At 43.3% G+C, this 20,408-nt stretch overlaps 2 protein-coding genes across 2 annotated transcripts; both read right to left on the reverse strand.

The window, feature by feature from the left end:
* Window positions 1-1,254: 1,254 nt before the first annotated feature.
* On the reverse strand, window positions 1,255-5,383 carry lrrc39 (leucine rich repeat containing 39; the record flags this gene model as incomplete). Its single annotated transcript, XM_080529464.1, has 7 exons — window positions 1,255-1,459; window positions 1,868-2,020; window positions 2,376-2,521; window positions 2,926-3,062; window positions 3,980-4,136; window positions 4,661-4,769; window positions 5,268-5,383. The coding sequence occupies 7 exons, from the start codon at window positions 5,381-5,383 to the stop codon at window positions 1,255-1,257; spliced, it is 1,023 nt and encodes a 340-aa protein (XP_080385590.1).
* A 1,002-nt stretch (window positions 5,384-6,385) lies between these two features.
* Window positions 6,386-18,851, reverse strand: dbt (dihydrolipoamide branched chain transacylase E2). Its single transcript, XM_080536597.1, has 11 exons — window positions 18,788-18,851; window positions 15,231-15,354; window positions 15,037-15,112; window positions 13,930-14,111; window positions 13,207-13,334; window positions 12,446-12,698; window positions 11,741-11,907; window positions 11,475-11,552; window positions 10,396-10,587; window positions 9,544-9,615; window positions 6,386-7,999 (listed from the first exon to the last, which is right to left on the reverse strand). The coding sequence occupies exons 1-11, from the start codon at window positions 18,830-18,832 to the stop codon at window positions 7,832-7,834; spliced, it is 1,485 nt and encodes a 494-aa protein (XP_080392723.1). The 5' UTR covers window positions 18,833-18,851; the 3' UTR covers window positions 6,386-7,831.
* Window positions 18,852-20,408: the final 1,557 nt, after the last annotated feature.

Here is a 20,408-nt window from a genome sequence, read left to right on the forward strand (position 1 = left end):
CCCACAAATTAGATATTTTGTTGTTGCAACCCTGCTGTAATGCCTTAATTTCCCCCTCCGGCATCAATAAAGTACCTATCTATCTATCTATCTATCTATATCTATCTCTATATCTATCTATCTATCTATCTATCTATCTATCTCTATATCTATCTATCTATCTCTATCTATCTATCAACCGATCCATCACAGGACTTTGACTCTATCCTGAGCGAACACTCCAACATGGCAGGTGGCGGTACGTCACCAATATTGCCTATTTATAACGCAAAAGAAAATTGAATTAAATCGCCTATTTAAAAACTAAGATTAGTGCCCTGACCCACTTCTCCACACTACCCTGAGCATTCCCACTCTTTAGAATGAGTGTTTCCAAGTCCATAAACTTTACAGAAATCTCAACAATGAGCGCTGTTGTGTCCTCATACACTTGCTAAAACAAGTATTGAAGACCTCAAGACTGCAAGTGCAGAATGAAAGGACATGCACCTCCCATACGATGAGGACATGCACCTTCCATACGATCCCAGTTCATTTACGAGTGTCCCCTCTAGGGTTTATAAATATATACAGTTTCAAACTCTTATGTTCCAAACAAACCAGGGGTGAAAGCTACTGAAATGTATTTATTTTATTGCTAAAGATTGAAATGGAATTGACCCCAAGGCTAGGAAAAAGTTCACAGGCAGAACATGAGATGGGATGCTCCAGAGTTTCAAGGTATTGTTATGTCACATTACACCGAAGAACCGAAGCCTAAAGGCCAATGCACACGGCCCCGATTTTGTCGCACCGCCGAATTCGATTCCATTGTTTTGAATGAGACAATGCACACGGCGTGCGATGCGATTTTGTCGCACGACCACATTCGATTCTCCATTCACACCCACTCACTTCGGTGGTGTGAATTGAGAATCGAATGTTGCGTGCGACAAAATCGCATCGCACGCCGTGTGCATTGTCCTTAAGAATCTTACACTTGTGTAATGTGACATAACAATACACTTGAGAGTCATGACAAGACCATGCAAGAGGACGAGATGCTGTCGGCAACAAGGCAGGGCACAGGAACAGACGGCACAGGAGCAGACAGAGAAGCCATCACAGACGACAGCGCAGTCACAGTGATGGTGCAGTCTCAGCCACAGCTTCAAGGGTCACATTCAGTTCGGAGATGCAATTTGTCCCTGAAACAGACGGTTCAAAGGACAGTGTAAACGGAGGAGACATGTCACAAAAAACAGTTTGTATATGTTAAAGTGCAGCATGTTGAAGGTGATACACACGATGCATGTTGAGCACAGCGTAAACTCTCTTCCGGGTCTCCTGGATGTAGTGGCGCATGAAGTCTCGCCCAAACAACTCCCTGTCATCCTCTTCATCCTCGTCCTCGTCAGATTTCTTCGGGGTCGGAAGCTCCACGTCGTATATTAGAGGATTGTCTCGGAAATTCACAAACCTGCAAATGTCATGAACAAAATCGGGGGGGGGGGGGAGAATTTTCTTTTTTTAAGTAATTTTTTCTGAGTGGGGCAGTCCCACTCATATTTTTCTTTATTTCTTTATTGACAGATACAGTAGAGATTTTGACAGGAAGGATGGGTGAGAGAGAGAGAAGGGAAGACATGCAGGATATAACCCTGCGGTCACATGGTCAACGCTTTACCCGTTACACCACCAAGCACCCCAGAATTGTTTTGGATAAGAAAAAAGTTTTCTGTCAATGACATGAGTGACTCATGACTTGTCTATACTGCTTGCTAGCACAGTTGCATTTTGTTAGTAGGTTAGTTAGTTGTCTCCCCCGACCTTCTTCTATTCCGCCCCAGACCACACATCAGCAGTCAGGCACTCACCTGAGACTCACCTGAGCTTGTTCATGTCTTCCATCAGTGCGGGAATGTCACGTAGCTTGTTGTTGCTAAGCACCAGCGTGTCTAGGCTGCCCATGCGGCTGATGTTGTCCGGCAGGTGCTCCAGCTCGTTCCTCTGTAGCCACAGTGTGTGCACCTTCTCCATCCTGGGCAGAGCAAGTGTAGCACACGTGTGTCTGGTCAGTGCCATCACTTGCCATCATAAATGCAGTGGCTAGATACAGTATGTTGGTATCGATAGATAGATTGGGTACTTTAATGATCCCTAAGGGGAAATTAAGACGTTACAGCAGCAACAACCACAACAAAATAAAGTGACAATTGAATAATATATATATATTTTTTAAATAGACATAAATAGACATCTGAAACATTATATACAATAACAACAGTCCAGTTTAATTAAACACCCCCCAGCCGGAGGAGGAGTTGTACAATCTTATTGCGGCAGGCAGAAAAGATCTGGTATGATGATAACTCCATGAATGTGTACTCTTGTACCTGTGAATGTCTTGTGGTAATTCCTGCAGCCTGTTCCCTCCCATGTCCAGCCACTCCAGGGCCGGGAGGCTCACCACGCTGTCCGGTATGGTGGTGAACTGGTTCATGGAGAGATCCAGGTGGGAGAGCTTCTTCAGGTTGCTGATCTGAGGACAACGGCACAGAGATACCATGGCAACAGCACAGAAACACCATGACAACACCATGCACCAGGAAGGTTCCACTCAGGCCCGGCACCAGAACCGACACCTTCGGTTAGCAGGGCCCGACAGGGCGGGGGGGGCAGCAGTAGCAAGGCCAAGATGAACCACCGGGGGTGGGAGGGGGGGGTAGGGGGAGTCTCTTTCTAGCAGTAGCAATGCCTACAGTACAAACAAATTATGACCTTAAACATTCAAACACCCCCCCCCCCCCCCCCCCAGAATATCAATATCAATTCTGGGCACGATGCACGTTTGGGGTGGGCTGAGCCCATCCCTGCCCGTAGCCACGGCCGGCCTTGGTTCCACGGATGTGACATTAAGCCAATGCTCCTGCCATATTAACGTACTTCCTCAGGCAACTCGTCAAGGTCTCTGTTCATTGCCAACTCCAGTTTCTCTAGACTCTGGCAACAGCCCAGCTCCTCTGGAACACTGCTCACTCTGTTGTAGCTGACCAGCAACTCCCTAAGCCTGGTCAGTTTACCTGGTGGGGAGGGAGGGAGGGAGGGAGGGAGGGAGGGAGGGGGAGGGAGAGAGAGAGAGAGAGAGAGAGAGAGAGAGAGAGAGAGAGAGAGAGAGAGAGAGAGAGAGAGAGAGAGAGAGAGAGAGAGAGAGAGAGAGAGAGAGAGACAGACAGACAGACAGACAGACAGACAGACAGACACACACAGTTCATGAATTAACAGCTGCACAGCTGAATACAACGGTCCTCTGTGGCTCAGTTGGTAGAGCATGGAGCTAACAACGCTTCGGTTGTGGGTTCGATTCCCGCTGGGACCATATATACAGAAAATGTATGCACTCACTGCAATGTAAGTCGCTAGAAGCGTCAGCTAAATGGCCTATACTTGAGTACTTCAGCTAAATGGGATCTGCATAAAGATTTGCATTTCCCAGACAAAGGTTCAGCCTAATTAATCTTAGACTAAATTGCACTTTTCAACTGGACTAATTAAGTGAACGTCGTGAGTGAAATAAGACTGACTAAGATAGATCTAACTTCAGTTCAGAGCACTTTGTCTTGGGCGATATTGAGAAGTGACCGTCAAAACCCATAGAGGACAGTCATCATAAAAGTGCAATCTTGGCTTCATCTTTGGTTTCATCTTTGTTAATTCGCTTTCATTTATGACATGATTTATGAGATGGGTTCTTCTAAACGAGTTCTCTGTGCAGTAAGGAATTAAAGATATTATCATCATATATATTATTTAAAGATATTATCATCATATATATTATTTAAAGATATTATCATCATATATATTATTTAAAGATACTATCTTATAAGATAGATGAATCGAAATGTACAGTTCATTTTGGGCGTGGACCCTAGCCTTCAGTAGCCTACAAATATAACAAAATATTAAGGATTTTAACTTAAAATGATCTGATTTTACTGACCGATCTCCTTCGGGATCTCTGTGATGGCGTTGCGGGACAGGTCAAGAACAATCAGATTCTCAAAACTGGCGATGAAGCGTGGTATCTTCTCCAGGCCGACCCTGTGGAGCTGCCACTCCTGCAGCTGAGGCAGCTGGACCAGGACGGGAGGCAACGTCTGTCACAGAACAGAGGAAGTCCACAGGTGTTAGCAGCAATATGAAGAACTAAACAACAACAGGTTACTAACAGCAGCACTCGAGTTGAGGGGGGATGAGGGGGGTGAGGCATCCCCCCTGAAATAAAAACAGTCAAAATCATCCCCCTTCTAAAACTGCCATCCCCCCTTTCCATCCCTTAGGTCATTTTATCAATGAACGTGGTATTACTGCTATTTCAACATTTAGTTTTGCGCATATTGAGTAAAATACTGTGGGCGAGGCGAGGGGAAACGCACACATGCAATGACATTTTTACCACGTCACTGACACTGAAGTCACTGGCGCTGTGGGGATGCTAAAATTGTCCCCATATGATAAAATCCACCGTCCCCCCTGATTTTCTTTTACAACTTGAGTACTGACTAACAGGTGTTGAGTCCTATAGGATCTCCCCTCAGCCACCCCCCCCCCCCCCCCCACCCCCAATGGTGCAGTAGGTAGCTATTTTCATGAAAATGTGAGAACAATGTGCAAAAGGTACCTTCCACTCCTCCTTCTCTATCCTTAGAATGACACGGCCTTCTTCAGTCACCACCTTCTCTTTCAGTTTGGCCAAGACGATCCTGTCTTCCCATGGGCCGTGGGCCAACCTAGAGCAGAGGAGTGGAGCTCTATTGCATGACAGTCAGACACAGACCAACGTTTCTCAGAGGTTTTGGACTCCTTCTCTGCTCTTTCATTTGGCCTGTTTTCGGCTGCCTAAGACATGTACAAAAACATTGGTCACCTCCCTGCGAGAAAATAATCGTGAAGTATCTTCGTTTCCAATGAACTAAATCTGTACATTCTAACATTTCTCTGACAATGCTCTGAAAAGTCTTCAGTCTAAGAAATAACATTCACCTGATGATCTGCTGTTTAGAACTACTGTACATTGCTTACAATGTTAAGAGTAAGTAAGTAACGTGTATATATATAGCACAACATTTACAACGACAACAGCCGCCCAAAGTGCTTAACAGATAAAAGATAAGAGATAAAATACAGATTCAAGAAAACAGATAAAAGAGATAAAATACACTAAAAGCAAGGTGCTGCTTAGAGACAGACAGATGGGTGCAGATTCTAAGAAGAGAACAGTCACTCACCTACCTACAGCAGCTTTGTTTGTTTTCTGGAGATCCTCTTTGCTTTTCTTAATCCTCGTCTCCCAGAGGGCCTTGATGGAGTTCACAGCTCCAAAACACACTGACACACCCGTCATGGTGAGCCTGCATTAACTGTGTACAGCTCCCAGTCTCAGAAAAACAAAGGCTCACCAGTCACTGCTAATTTGCATTGTAAAGCCATGAGAGGAAGACAGGGCCAGATTAGGTAGGGTGATCTTAAATCATACACATATTTCAACAGGTACAATCCTTAATGTGTGTTTAAACTAAAGGGAAGTCCTGCCACTTGATTTCCCCTAAAAGTGAGCTACAGGGCTAGAGAAATGTAACCCCTTAGTAGTAGTTTTGCAATGGTCAAATCTTGAAGCCAGCACTTACCCATCTCATCTCAATTGTTCAGCTCCAGTTCCCACCAAAATAAACAACTTGTGTTTCCCTCCTCAAGTTCAAACCCATGTAATACATTCCTCAGACATGTCCTCGTGTGAATATCTCCCTCAGTGTTGTTGAAAATCATGTCACTCAGTAGCAACACAGGTCCTCTCCCTTTGTCAGTCGTGTCCCGTAAAGAAACATGACCGGAGAGACTGGATCTAATATTAGCCGGGGTAGAACACTGAGAATGGTGGGAGTCACATGCTAAAGTTGGCTCATGGACATTTGTCCTAGCCCCCCCTGACTGACACATGCCTTCAAAAGACAGTTAAAGGTGCAATGCCTCATTTGTTTTCCAGCCATATGGCTGGCCCCTTCACCTGATTGGTTTAAAGTTGAGAGATGGGGCAGATGGGGGGAAATGGAGTCACTAGTTTTAAACACATTTCAAAGCTACAGTATGCATTCTGTTTGTAAGTTGTTAAAAACACTCGTTCTCTCGACACAGATGTAAAACAGCCTTTTGATTCGATTCCGGATGTCCTGCATATCATCCCTCCTCTCTCTCTCTTACCCATCCTCCTGTCTAAATCTCTACTGTATCTGTCAATAAAAGGAAACATATGAGTGGGACTGCCCCACTCAGGGAAGAAAAGAAAAAACTGCCTTTTGGGTTACGATGAAGTAAGACAACAAAAAAAGCTATATTTCAGAGACAAATATATTTACACCTCAAATTTATTAAAACTTGTTTTCCTAGATCCATACTCCATATCAGACAGTACAGTGGCTTGTTGGTGATGTCACCAGTTCCTGCAAAACTATAATCTTCCAAACATTTTTGGAAGCCCCACAGCACACATTCCGAAAATACAAATACATAATACACTAGGGTGTTCCAACCAATAACTATATTTTCCTTTAAAGACAAAATAACATTATCAGACGACAAGAAAAGCAGTTAGAACATTCTAGAAAAGCAGCACCCTTGTATCATACAAGTTTGTCAAACACAGTTTGATCGGGTAACCAACCATGGATATGAGCTTTCTGTCCACTAGCTGTTGTGACAACACACAATTATTATCATAATAGCTAATATTACAGCAACGATTAGGGATGCTCCGATTTATCGGCCACCGATTTAAATCGGCCGATTTCACTCCAAATGACTCGATCGGTGATCGTCAAAAATGGCCGATCGCAAAAACCGATCTTTTTTTATTTTTATTCCTGGGGAAGACAGATAACTGAACAGAAAACATAGGAGGACGTAACAGTATGTAAACCATGAAGGCCACGTTTATGATGTCTTTTATACAGCCATATCGACTGACTTGGGCTTCAGGCCCTAACTGGGTGATAGGCCAGACCTTTACTATGCCATAAAAATGGGTCTGCGTTTGCTTGATGCCTAATGGATCAAAACTTTTGTCTAAAAAGCAAAAAATATTTAGGCTATCCAGTCAGTTATGTATTTTTTTAAAAATCGGTATCGGTATCGGTATCGGTATCGGTTGATCTTGAGGAAACAAATCGGTGATCGGTATCGGCCCCAAAAATCCAGATCGGAGCATCCCTAACAGCAACGATGCCTTTTACAAGGGAGTGAGTTTCTTGTGTGTTGCTGAGGGGACAACGTGGGGGACAGTTTTCCTTCAGATAGACAGTAGTAGGGTAAGGTTACAAAAGGCTCTCTTCTCCCAACATTTAGGTCCTCCGGTAAACAGCGCTACTGCTCATAACCGTTCTGTCAGTAAGGCAACAAGAAGAGAGGCCCCCGACACAAACTAAGGCCACACACACAAGGAAAAAACAACAACAACAACAACAACAACAACAGACCACTGTGAGATACAGTACCAGTCGAAAGTTTGGACACACTTTCCCCCCCATTCAATTGAATGGGGGAGAAAGTGTGTCCAAACTTTTGACTGCTACTATACTTGTCTAACAAGGTATATCGGTTTTCCGTGGCTTGTGCATCCATGGTATGAGGAAGGTATGAGGAAGGTTTGGAAAGGAGGAAGAGGGGGAAAAGTAACACCCAGTCAATGTGACTACCCATAGTGAGTCAGCAAGACGAACCATCTTCACATAATCATGGCTGTTGGCTGAATCTGCATAGCTGGGAGAGAGCTTTGCGTTCCTACGGAGGCCCGGCGGGCTCATTTTAGATCCAGGACCATGGCCGCCGGGTTCTCCAGGTACGCCTTCCACAGGTTGGAGAAGCGAGACATGGTGGCGCCGTCGATGATCCGGTGGTCCGCTGACCAGCTGATGTTCATGAGGTGAGCCTTCACCACCTCGTCCCTGGAGTTGAACCTCGGGAGGACCTAAGAAAGGGGGGCGTGATCATAATTAGTTGACAATTAATTAACATGAAGTTATCCTGAGCATTGATTTTGATTTAGCATTTTGAGCATTGATTTTGATTTAGATTTAGCATTTTGAGCATTGATTTTGATTTAGCATTTTGAGCATTGATTTTGATTTAGCATTTTGAGCATTGATTTTGAAATTAGACAAAATAACAATGCATCTGAAGCAGCTTCATACATACGTCATTTTAGTTCTAAAACTATCAAGGATATAGCACAACAAAGCAGAACTGCTTATTTCCATTGTGCATTCAAAAACACAGACCCATAAGCACCTAATAAACCAACAGTGTCAGAGGGGTCAGAGGTCAGAGAACGTTCTTTGTCATGCTGTGAGGACGATGGCTCAGTCAGGCGTCTGTATCGTGCCGGCCCCCCCCAGGTCAGCTGGCCACATGCCCTCTGACCTGGGAACTAGAACCAACACCCAGCTCCCATCATCAGCTGGGGTCCGTACCCCTGCGCTGCTCATCATTGCCATCGTTATATATATTTTGGCTGATTTTTGCCAATAATTTTATGCATTAAGTGAAATCTACACAACAGGTTGTGTGGACAATGGACTCCTCTTGACTTGCATTGCAGTGAGTGCGTACATTTCAGTATATATGGTCCCAGAGGGAATCGAACCTACAACCTAAGCGTTGTTAGCACAATGCTCTACCAACTGAGCCACACAGGACCACATACCACCATACACAGACATTAAAGGCATATTTTGCCACAAAATCAACATGTTGCCAATTATTTTATGCACTAAGTGAAATCTACGCAACAGTTTGTGTGGACAATGGACTCATCTTGAACGATTTGAGAATTGAAGAACTGACAAATTGAGTGGGGTTGGAATGTGCTTTACAATACATATGTTACGGTACATGTGGGAATACGGTACATGTGGGAAAACTAGGGTTAGGGTTAGGTGCTAGGGTGCTACGGTTAGGGTTAGGGTTAGGGTTGGGGTTAGACATGCCAGCATGTACCAAGTGGACATAGCACCTAACCCTAACCCTAATTTTCCCACATGTACCGTATTCCCACATGTACCGTAACACATACCTCCTATGGTGCATGTTGGAGGAGCAGGTGTGCATCCCTCTAAAATCAAATGTGAATAAATCTCTCTAGTTGAATCTTGGGATGATCAAGAAGCGGCATAAATGCATTGAAATTGTATGACAACGTAACTGATATGTCATTTGGAATCTCACGTAGGTCCCGTGTCCTCACAGGTGTTACCTATTCAATCTAGCCTGCCTGTCTATTTAATGGCTGTCATGCACCATGTTGTTTGTAAGACTTGACAAAGGCTAGGGCCGAAACCGTTGTCAATTGAAATCTACACTTTTGCACCTGGAACTAGAGTGTGCGGCTTCTACTTCATTCTATAGTATTCTGCTCCGTCGCCAGCACCTCGCCTAAGTTTTCTGCGGTGTGCGTTCTCTTCTTTTTCAATTAACGTAACTGATATGTAACATAATTCATGATGATTCACAAACCTGGATCTTCCCAATGGCTCCGATGGCCACCTCAGGAGGCATGATCACCGGCTTAGCATAGGTTCCTCCAATCTGATTTACACAGACACATAAGAAAACAACACATGTTATTCATTTTCATGGCTCATGTGTTTACAAAGCCTCTTATAAGATTAGCTTATTCGCTTTCACATCAGGTAATCAATCAACAATACCACATTTCTGTACATGGCTACCTTAACTGTACTTAGCTCATAAATGTATATACCTCTAACTACCATACCTATCACTGTCATGTTCTTATATCACATTTGCACATCTGGTTGGATGCTGCTACCTGCATTTCGTTGGTACTTCTACTCTGCAACGACAACGACAATAAAGTTGAATCTAATTTAATTTTGTTTAGCTTAACACACCAGGCAATTCTTCTGCCTTTACACTATCCCTATTAGCAAAGGTAGGGACTACATGTCACGCACTTGTTATTAATAGATGTACTTAAGGCCTTAAAGTGCTGGCAGTTGAAATGCTGACCGTATAGCCACGGCCGTCCTGGGATGCTAGAGTGCTTTGTCAGTAAATTAGAGATCGACAGGGAAGGCTTTCTCAGGGCCGATGCTAATAACAATTATCGGGGGTTGAAGACAGACGATTTTTTTAGCAACATTTTAGGCCAATATTAAATGTACAGAAAAAACAACAACAAATAAACAAAATGGGAGCAATTTGGGGTTCAGTGTCTTGCCCAAGGACACCTCGACATGTGGCCAGCTGGTGTTCAGAACCGCTGATCTGCCGACCTTGCGATCGTTAGACGCCGTCTCCACCTCCTGAGCCACAGCCCCCCTACCGCCACCCCCCCCTGCTCACCGTGCCGATGTTGGAGAGGGTGAAGGTGCCTCCCGTCAGCTCGGCCGTGCCCAGCTGGCCCGTGGCCCCGAGGGTCTGCAGGCGGTTCAGCTCCACGGCGATGTCAAACACACTCAGCACTTGAACATTCTTCACATTGGGCACCAGCAGGCCCTGGCTCGTGTCCATGGCCAAGCCGATGTTGTGGGACGCCTGGGGCAGGATACAGGGGGCGAGACACAAGGGGCAGGACACAAGGGGTGGGACACAGGGGGCAGGACACAAGGGGTGGGACACAGGGGGCAGGACACAAGGGGCAGGACACAAGGGGCAGGACACAAGGGGCAGGACACAAGGGGGTGGGACACAAGGGGTGGGAAAAGGAGAAAGAGGCAAGAAGAGTTAGATCCCGTTTGGGTTTTGCCACTGGGGGCGGGTCCCCTAAGTAGTCAGAAATAATCTCTGAGTGCCAGAGTCTACCATGACTGACTAAGAACTGTACTTTTTAACACTAGGCAAAAACATTGAGGTAATAAATTAGCAACACAACTTTTCTTTTCGATCTGGCAGTTCATTGGTTGATTATCACTCGGAATATTGTCAATACAGTACTTTCATTATGACAATACTATGAGTAAGCACATTTTCCACATTTTAATATTCCTGTTGAGACAGTAGGCCTAAAAACCGTTTCTCTCTCCAGCACTCACACATTCACAATTCCCTTACACAAGTGCGCGATGCTTGAGAGCCTTAGCTTGTTGGTTATATTCTGACAGGACTCAACAATGCTTGAAAGCTTTACCTTGTAGGTGATATTCTGACAGGACCCAACAATGCTTGAGAGCTTTATCTTGTAGGTGATATTCTGACAGGAGTCAGGACCCAACAATGCTTGAGAGCCTTAGCTTGTAGGTGATATTCTGACAGGACCCAACAATGTTTGAGAGCCTTAGCTTGTAGGTGATATTCTGACAGGAGTCAGGACCCAACAATGTTTGAGAGCCTTAGCTTGTAGGTGGATATTCTGACAGGACCCAACAATGCTTGAGAGCTTTACCTTGTAGGTGATATTCTTACCTTGTAGGTGATATTCTTACCTTGTAGGTGATATTCTGACAGGACTCGTCCAACGAGGAGTTGAGAACGGGGTAATGGAGGAGTCCGAGGGAAGCAGCCTGCTCAGACGACAGAACATCATCGTCAAGACAACAAGCTGACCATTCTATTGACATTTAAATTAAGCTTATGAAATCCAGGGCCGGTTTCACAGCAGACAAGGCTTAAGCCTATATAGTCCTGGACTAAAATCACACTTCCAATGTAAAAATCTCCATTGAAGATGCTTTTAGGGGTCAAAGGGCACCTTAATGAAGAAGGGCATGTAGCTGAGCTTGACCCCCCGGTCCTCACACAGGCCTTTCAGCTCCTTACGCAGCTTCACCAGGCGGGTCATGTCCACCTCGTCACAGTACCCGAAATGTGGGATCTTCAGGGCTGCGGTCATGATCTTCATCATGGCTTTGTTAAAACCTGGTCGTATACAAACATGACAATGACGACATTTCAATACCGGTACATTCCCAAAACTTACGGCAATTAATTACAGACATCTCAGTATATCAATAAAAAAGGCATGGTCTAATTTCTACGACACAAGACATGAATAGGGCTATGCGAGAAATGTTATACAGCCCAAGTTGCGATATTATTTTGCACCCGTAACTAGCCATGGTTACTTGAAAGCATACAGCTTTTTAAGCACATGATGCAATATATGAATCATGCCATGGCTGTTCAATGTTAGCGCTACTTTGTAGAATTGTACGCTGGCGCTTAGTGGTGTAGCTTAGTGGTGTAGCACACTAATAATAATCATTATAATTATGAATAACTTTTATTTGTATAGCACTTTTCCTGCAAACGTTGCAACTCAAAGTGCTTAATGAGCATAGCGCATAATCACAAGGTCCCTAATGCCCTAAAAACATAAAAAAAAGAAGAAGAAGAAATGTATCCTACAAAGCAAATAGAGGGTTAGTTCCCATGAGCCTGTGGGGGGGGGGCTCACCTTTCAGGGGCTCAGTGACGTCCTTGCCAGTGAAGACGGGCCTGGGCATGGCCGGGCGTGTGACAGTCGGAGGCACCTTGGCCATCGGTTTGGCAGCAGGTGAGAGGGCCGCTGCTACTGGAGGAGGGGGGCGGATCTCATGGAATGGGCTAGAGGGCAAGATGGCCCCCGTCTGTTTAGCCAGGAAGTTGAGAATGTCCTCTTTGAGGATCCGTCCGTCCCTCCCGGTCCCGACTACTTCACTTAGCTTGATCTGGAGAGGAATGGGGTATGTTGGTAACCCAACCCAAGGGATGTTTCACTATTTTGACACCATTTTTCTTATATACAGTGACGTACTGTGTACGTAATGGAATAGTGAAGCATGTTTTCTTCTTTTTGCTCTATACTCCAAAAGTTTGGATTTCAAAATCAAACAATTGCTATGATGTTAAACTATAGGGTTTCTGCTTTTATTTTAGGGCATTTGTGTATTGGTTTCACCTTCTAGAAATTACAACACTTGGTTGTACAAGTATTGTGTAGATTTAAATAATTGGCAAAAATCAGTACACAAACAAATGGTAATAGTATACAAATTATAGTATAATAGTAGTAGTGCCCCTATTTCAGGGCACCAAAACTACTGTGACAGATTCATATAACGTCAATTATAGATTAAGCACTATCCTTTGCATGCAATAACTGCCTGAAGTCTGTGACCCATTGACCCCACCAGACCCTGGGTATGGGTGTATACGTGTCTTTTGTTGATAACTTACACTGTTCTCCATGGCCAAGCGGCGAACTGCTGGTGTGGCCTGAGTCTTCAGTCCCTTGATCTGCTGGTGGGTGTGCTCGTCATTCGATATCGCCGGGGTCTCCACCACGTCCTCCTCATGGGCCACGACTGACAGAAAGAGACGCCACATCAGTCAAATTCTCTCAAACTTGACCTGTGTAAATGCTGTTTTTTCAGAATCTGACTTATTTTTATTGCCAAGTATATTTGCACATACAGGAAATAGACTTGGTGAGGTTGGTGCATAGAACATAAAAAAAAAACAATATATAAGCAACAATAATTTAAAAGACAATGGCAAAAAGAGCAATCGAAAAATAATTATGTAGGTTGTAATTTAGAATAAATGTAAAACTAATATAAATTACACTGTCAGTGCATTGTATGTGTGTGTGTGTTTCTGACATCAATACGTTTTTACCATTTAGAAATAAAAACACTAGGCCTATGTATGTGGTACCCCCATGTGTTGAAGTCATACGTATTTGGACAAGTTAACCGTAAGTATCTTCAAGTAGTCAAAAGGTTTGTATTTGGTCCCATATCCACTGCATGCGATAACTGCAACAACTCTGTGACTCTCTGAACTCTTTGGATGCATCTGCAGCGTATTGGGTCATGTGTTGTCCAATGGTGAGAGAGTGGGGAAAGAAACAGATGTCCGCCAGTGGAATTCTTTTTTGGAAAGCAGCAGCACACCAACCTGAAGTTGCCTCAGTCTCAATGTCCACCAGCGGCGTGCCAACCAGGGCTGTGCCGTCAACCTCGTAGTACAGTTTACGGATGACACCGTCGTAACGACTTGTAATGGTGACAGATGCCTTGTCACTCTGTACCTCACAGATACTGTCAAACTGGGACACCTTGTCCCCCTCCTTCACATACCTATTATAACACAAGACAGAAGTTCCTCATCACAGGGTTCTCCTCAAAGAAGGTAAGAGGGCCGCTGTGCCACTTTGTCCACTTAGCTTTGCCGTTATGTAAACATTTCAGAGCAAATTTAAACTGATATTTAGTAATGCTAGAGTAACTAAGTTCGATCGCCAATGCCATCATTGTTAGATTAGATTTAGATTCGAATTTATTGTCATTGCACAGAGTACAAGACCTGGGACAGCGAAACTTTGGCAAAGTCTGGCATCTAGACTAATGCAAATAGTTTCCTAGTGCAAAAATACATGATATGTACACAGTACATGGGATTACAGTATGAGGTATTAATAAGAGTATAAATAAATGTAAATAAAACGTGAACATGCATGAGATGAGTCTCAATATGATATGTACAGTGAAGTCATGATGTACAGTATGGTATATACAGAAGAAGGGCGATAGGTCTTGTGTAAACACACAGTAGTGTGCAAACACACAGGTAGTAAGGCAGGAAGTTTCCATAATGCCATGCTCTCTGTGCCCCCTCAATGCCCTCCAATGGCAGTTCCCACATACACTGTCTGCAAATGTTGTGATGCCCAGAGAAAACAGCTATCCTAACTTCCACCAGCGGTGTCTAGTCCTCTCTCACTCTTTACATTTACTTCCCACATGTCAACTGCCCACCCCCGTTTGGCTGCTCTATACACATTCAACAAAACTTTTGCAGACTTAGGCCTAGTCCACACGTACACAGGTATTTATGAAGGAGTTTTCAGAACCTAAAACACAGGTTGTGTGTGGACAAAAGGCCAAAACCCATAGAAAAAGCTATGTTTTAAAACATACCTGTGTACGTGTGGACAGGGCCTCACAGAGTAAGCAAGACAAACCTTGACCATAGGCACTGTGTAATATTCGTATACATACATACCATTCTTTCACTGTCACCTCCATGATGCCCTCCCCAATATCGGAGAGTTTGAATGGCACAATTGGTCCGGATGTGACTATAAAAGCAGATACTCAATTAAAGTAAGGCTATATCCACAATTAAAAAGCTATGTTTTTAAGACTACTTAACTCAGTCAATCAACTACCTAATGGGTTATGAAAGCGTAAACATACCATAGTTGGTGCGGAAAAATCTGGCGCTACACAGTTGAGGGACGATGAAAGAATGGGCTTGGAAGGTAGATTCTGGTCTGGCAGTTTGGACCCGGGAGCTGCAGCGCTTGCATTGATGTGAAAGCTGCAATGACATTAAAATAAATCGCATTGGATTTGTGATGTCATGCGATGTACTTTCTCAAGGTGGAAAAGATGAGATACACATTGCAGGGATCAACTGGGAGGTTTAGTGCAGTGTGGCAGCCTTTCATTTCTTTCGTGGAACGTCTAACAATGCCTCTTACTTCTTAAAAATGGCTTTGTATTATATATGAGAAGTACTCTGCGAACTGTTATTTATTATTATTTTTGTTTCTGTTTTTGTTTTGTTTTGTTGTTTTGTCTGTGTGCTTATGTCTGTTGCGTACTGTAATTAGTGATACTCCGATCTAGGGGTGGGCATCGACGATCGATAATTGATCGATAAGGATCTTGGTCGATCACAAAATAAAACATTTGGTCGATCACAAAAACAAAAAAAACAAAAAAATTTTGGGGTGATCGACCAAATGTTTTATTTTGTGATCGACCAAGATCCTTATCGATCAATTATCGATCGTCGATGCCCACCCCTACTCCGATCTGATCGGCGCCGATCAGTATCGGCCGATATGGCCTTGATCGGTTTTGATCGGAGTTCTCAAAACGGCCGATCAAACATGACCGATCAGTTTACAAAATGGCGTCGCCAGTCTGGAAATATTACACAGTGTCGGAAAGAGACAACAAATATGCCGTTTGTAATGTCTGCTCAAAAGAAATACCTTGCGGAGGAACGCACGCAAGGTCTTTCAATACCACGAATATCATACGGCATTTGCTGCGTTCGTCGATTCGCTCAGAGAGCGCCGAAGCGCACACTGGGCTCGACGTCATAAAGGGACCGAGTGCTTTGATTGGACGAGAGGCGTTCCACGAGTGCTGGTCAGAGTTCCAGCGCGACTTCACGAGCGTAGTGTAGGTAGTGTTCACCGACGTCATGTGACCCCGCGAGCAGGAAGTCACTTGGCCCATAGCAACAACAACTATTAGCGCGTGAGTTTTAGGTCTTCCTCTGTGCACCTTGCACAAGTGTAGATAGCGAGCGACTTTTCAGCAGCAGGACATATTTTAGATGATAAGAGGAACAGGCTGAGTGCCAAAAACGCTGAGATGCTTGTATTTCTCAAGGCTAATCTGCCAGTGATGCTGCTTAATCAGAAGTAAGGTTTGAGTCTGAAATCTCCTTAGGTGCAATGTTTTGTTTTTTTGTTTTATTGATTATTGCTGACTTGCTGTCTTATCTCCTCCTAAATATGACTTGAAACTGACTGACTTGAAACAGTATTTTATATTTGGCTATAGCCTGTTTATGTTGCAGTTTAGTTTGGGTATGTTTATTGTTCCTCAGGAAAGCTACAGTTACAGTATAAGCTCCAAGTTCTCTAAGAGCCCCTAGTTCCTCTCATTCGAGTGGAATGTTGCACATTTGATGTGACAGTGTACATTTTATTTATTATGATTTTTATTTTCACATTTTATTTGTTTTTCCTGAAGTAAGCTACAGGTGGTTGTGAATTCAATAAAACAGATGGTCGTCAATTCATGATACTTTCTCATCTCCTAATTTCATTTAAATACTTAATATACAATGTCAATGGTGTTAAGAATAATTTAAAACATAAATAATGCTACACAATAAATAGAATGCTTCAATTGCCATTTTCGACGCTGTGATCGGTGATATCGGATCGGCAGATCACTGATTCCAGTGATCGGTGATCGGTGATCGGCACCAAAAACCCTGATCGGAGCATCTCTAACTGTAATGTCTCTGAAAACTAAATAAAAAACACATCGAGTAAAAAATAAAATAAATCGCATTCATATTGTGGCTTGCTTCAGCAAGTCCAACTTTTGAAATCCCTAGAACCGTTGTTTGCCTTTACATACTAGCCTCTAGTATGGCTTAAACCAGGGCTATGGCTTAAATGCATTGTCACAGTCAACTACACTTCTTGATTATGATAAATATCAAGGAAATGCCTTTCAGGGATTACAAGCATTCTTTATACTCACAACCAACAAAACAAGGACCAAGCAGTAAGCACCTCTTGTGCACAACTTGAACACATATGACAATGCCTCGCCCTCGACAAGACCACAGACCACACTAATGCTGAACAAAAACCTGTTTCATCCTACTTGTTTGTTGTTATTGTGGGACGTTTAAATGAAGTCAGATACTCGCCAGAAGGAATGTTTTGATAGTTTTTTTCCCTGTGGCTTTCTTCCTGTTCCTGATCTCAGAGCATGTTTTTAAGACTGATCTAATGTAAATTATTGTAAAATAACAATGATAGTGGCTTACACTCCTGCAAAGCAGTTTCCTGACGACATAATTACAGTTATTAATGATACAATACAGTTGTATTACTCTACTTTTGCAATTATGATTAAGACAAACATTATGATTGGGATGAAAATTGCAGTAACATCAATTCCTGTTCTGAATGACATAATGAATGTTCAAATGCATTTGAAGTGCGATGGTGGCTGGTACGTTACCCATCAGTTAGTAGATCCAAAATCACAATGAATAGGAAGGGGAACATTATCTGACCAGAGGACACATGACATACTGTGACAGGTCACAGGTCACAGGTAGGAAAACACCACCGCCACAGACACAAAGGGATCAAACGCCACTTGTTCTGCTGAGTATTTTTGGGGGACTTATTTCAATTTTCCGCAAGAATGCAAGAACACAAAAACGAACAAAGTGCAAGAGCATTGGCAAAAAATCCCCCATAATGTAAGTTTAAGCTACATCATTGAACTGAAACTGATTAGTGTAGACACAGCGGCATCGTGACAATACATCAGCAATTATGGAAAAGTATTATAACGCTGCCAACTTGTGTCAAAACGAATCCAGACGTGACGTTGAGCTGATCAAAGACATCAAAGACACCGTAACCTGACTTGACATTGCCACTCAAGTTCAGTCGCCAGCGTCAACAACCAACAACTGGGTTCACATGCAAACTATCTTTCTCACAACATCAGATGTGAAAGTAAATAATCGTTCCTTGCAAAAAGGAGAGAAAAACAGACTCATTCTTTTTTTGTTTGTTGCAAAATGTCAAGCGAGTCAACTAAAGGTACACAACCTCAAATCAATGGGGTCGTATGTGTGATCGAACATTTACCATGTGTAGAACCAAATATAACTGGATGTAAAGTAAACGATTTGCAAACCTCTGACAAAAGCATAGTTTATGTGGACGCCAGAACTTTTTAGCTTCTCACACCGGTCCATTATGAGCCTAGGCGGTCAACCCATCCAGCTAACGTTTGCGATCCGGCTAAGCCCAGCTAGTTTTGGGTAACTGACTTGCCTAGTTTCAGGATATATAAGCTCCCAACTGTTAGCTTTCCCTAACGTGGATCGTTGTCGTGCATTCTACTCTAGTTCTTAGAAACCGTGCACATTTAGGAGAAGACATTTAGAAAGAAGTCAATCAAAACCTTACCAAGCGTCTCATTGATGTGAATGTGCATCTGGTCACTGCCGCCATCTTCACTACCTCTGGAGCCCGGATGTTACGCAGGACGCACGCCCCTTTGAACAGCCAATCAGATCGGTCGCATAAATGCGCCCCCTCATGTGTTCCGATTTCGGATGAGAGGACAGTTTGCGAACTACCAGTCAAGCCAAATAAAAAAAGCATCATTTTCACTTGGATAATCTCTGGTCAACCTATCCATAATAGACAGTGGAGAATTTCCTCTATGCCTATTATTACGACAGCTAAAATTCCCAGGTCAAAGCCAAAGAAAGAAAGAAAGCCATTCATATAGTGGGCAGCTGCTGCATCCCCCATACAAATGCAGGAATGCCAAAGGGTTGGCATTGGGTTGGCATTGGTCATTGGACGTTATAAACAGTTTTTCATCTCTATTTTTATTTTTTTATTATCTTTTTGTCTATTTTTGTCCTCACACTTTGTTTATTGTTATGCACCACCAGACTGTAATGTGGCCAGGAACAGTACCGACTCCTCCATTGGAATTGCAAACGTTTAAAAAAAACATAATTTGGTTGCAGGACAAACCCCCCCCCAAAAAAACAAACAAAATGTATACGGATTAGAAACGTTCCATTTTGTTTTGAAACAAATAAACATTGGGTGCGGTCATTTGATGCTTAAAATCATATCTCTACTAGGCCTATGTCCAATCTCTGGCCAACATCCGTGGTCAGGGTGGTCTTGTCGACAACACGTATGAAGTATCGCGGGACTTGGTAATGACCTTACTTTGAGCCTAGATGGCAATTTGCTCCTTCTTTATTTCTTAAGTTCAATTCACCACCGTTTACATTTCGGGGCATTCGTTTTCTACTGTTTGAACACGCCCTTATTGCCAGAACAATTACATTGACGTGGGGAGCATTTCTGGTTTGAACATGCGTATCCTCTCTGAAATGAAAAAAGCTGTGTAGAAATGTTTCATATGCCTACAATACACACCAAACAAGGTAGCATTTAAAATTAAAATAAAAAGTCGTATTACAGAGCTTCTGGCTGCATGACCTAATTGATGGGAAACAATTTAATTAATTATTTAGCCGGCACTGCAGCAGTCACTGTTGGGAACTGCGTGTGTGCACCAACGGCACGCTCGGTGCACATAGACTGCGATGGAGAGACTGCCTTCCCCCTGCCTAGCATTATGTGGATAAGTGGGGGCTAGTAGGGCTGGGTGGGTTTGTGGTGCAATGCATATCCTCATTCAAACAATTGACAGTCTGGCTGCATCTAAAAGTATACGATTTTCATAGACTAACCAGTGTTGTTGACAGTTCGGCTTACAATATCACAAAGTATTTGTCTAACTCACTTTCACCGGAAAGGAAAAGCCTTTTAACGCACAGCTAAAGCACCCGGAAAAGCAACGTGCGCAGCGCACTGCTTCCCATTGAATACGGGGCTGTGTTCGGAATGGCATACTAGATATAACGTATATTTTGAGTATGCAGTGCGTTCACACTGTAGAGTATGTGAAATTTGAGTATGCAAGAAATGTATACTAGATTTTCGGTCGGCTGGTATTGGCATACTTATTATGAATTTAGTAAGCAGTATGCAGTAT

The sequence above is a fragment of the Nansenia antarctica genome (assembly GCF_963989245.1).
Source record: "Nansenia antarctica genome assembly, chromosome: 1".
Lineage (NCBI taxonomy): Eukaryota > Metazoa > Chordata > Actinopteri > Argentiniformes > Microstomatidae > Nansenia > Nansenia antarctica.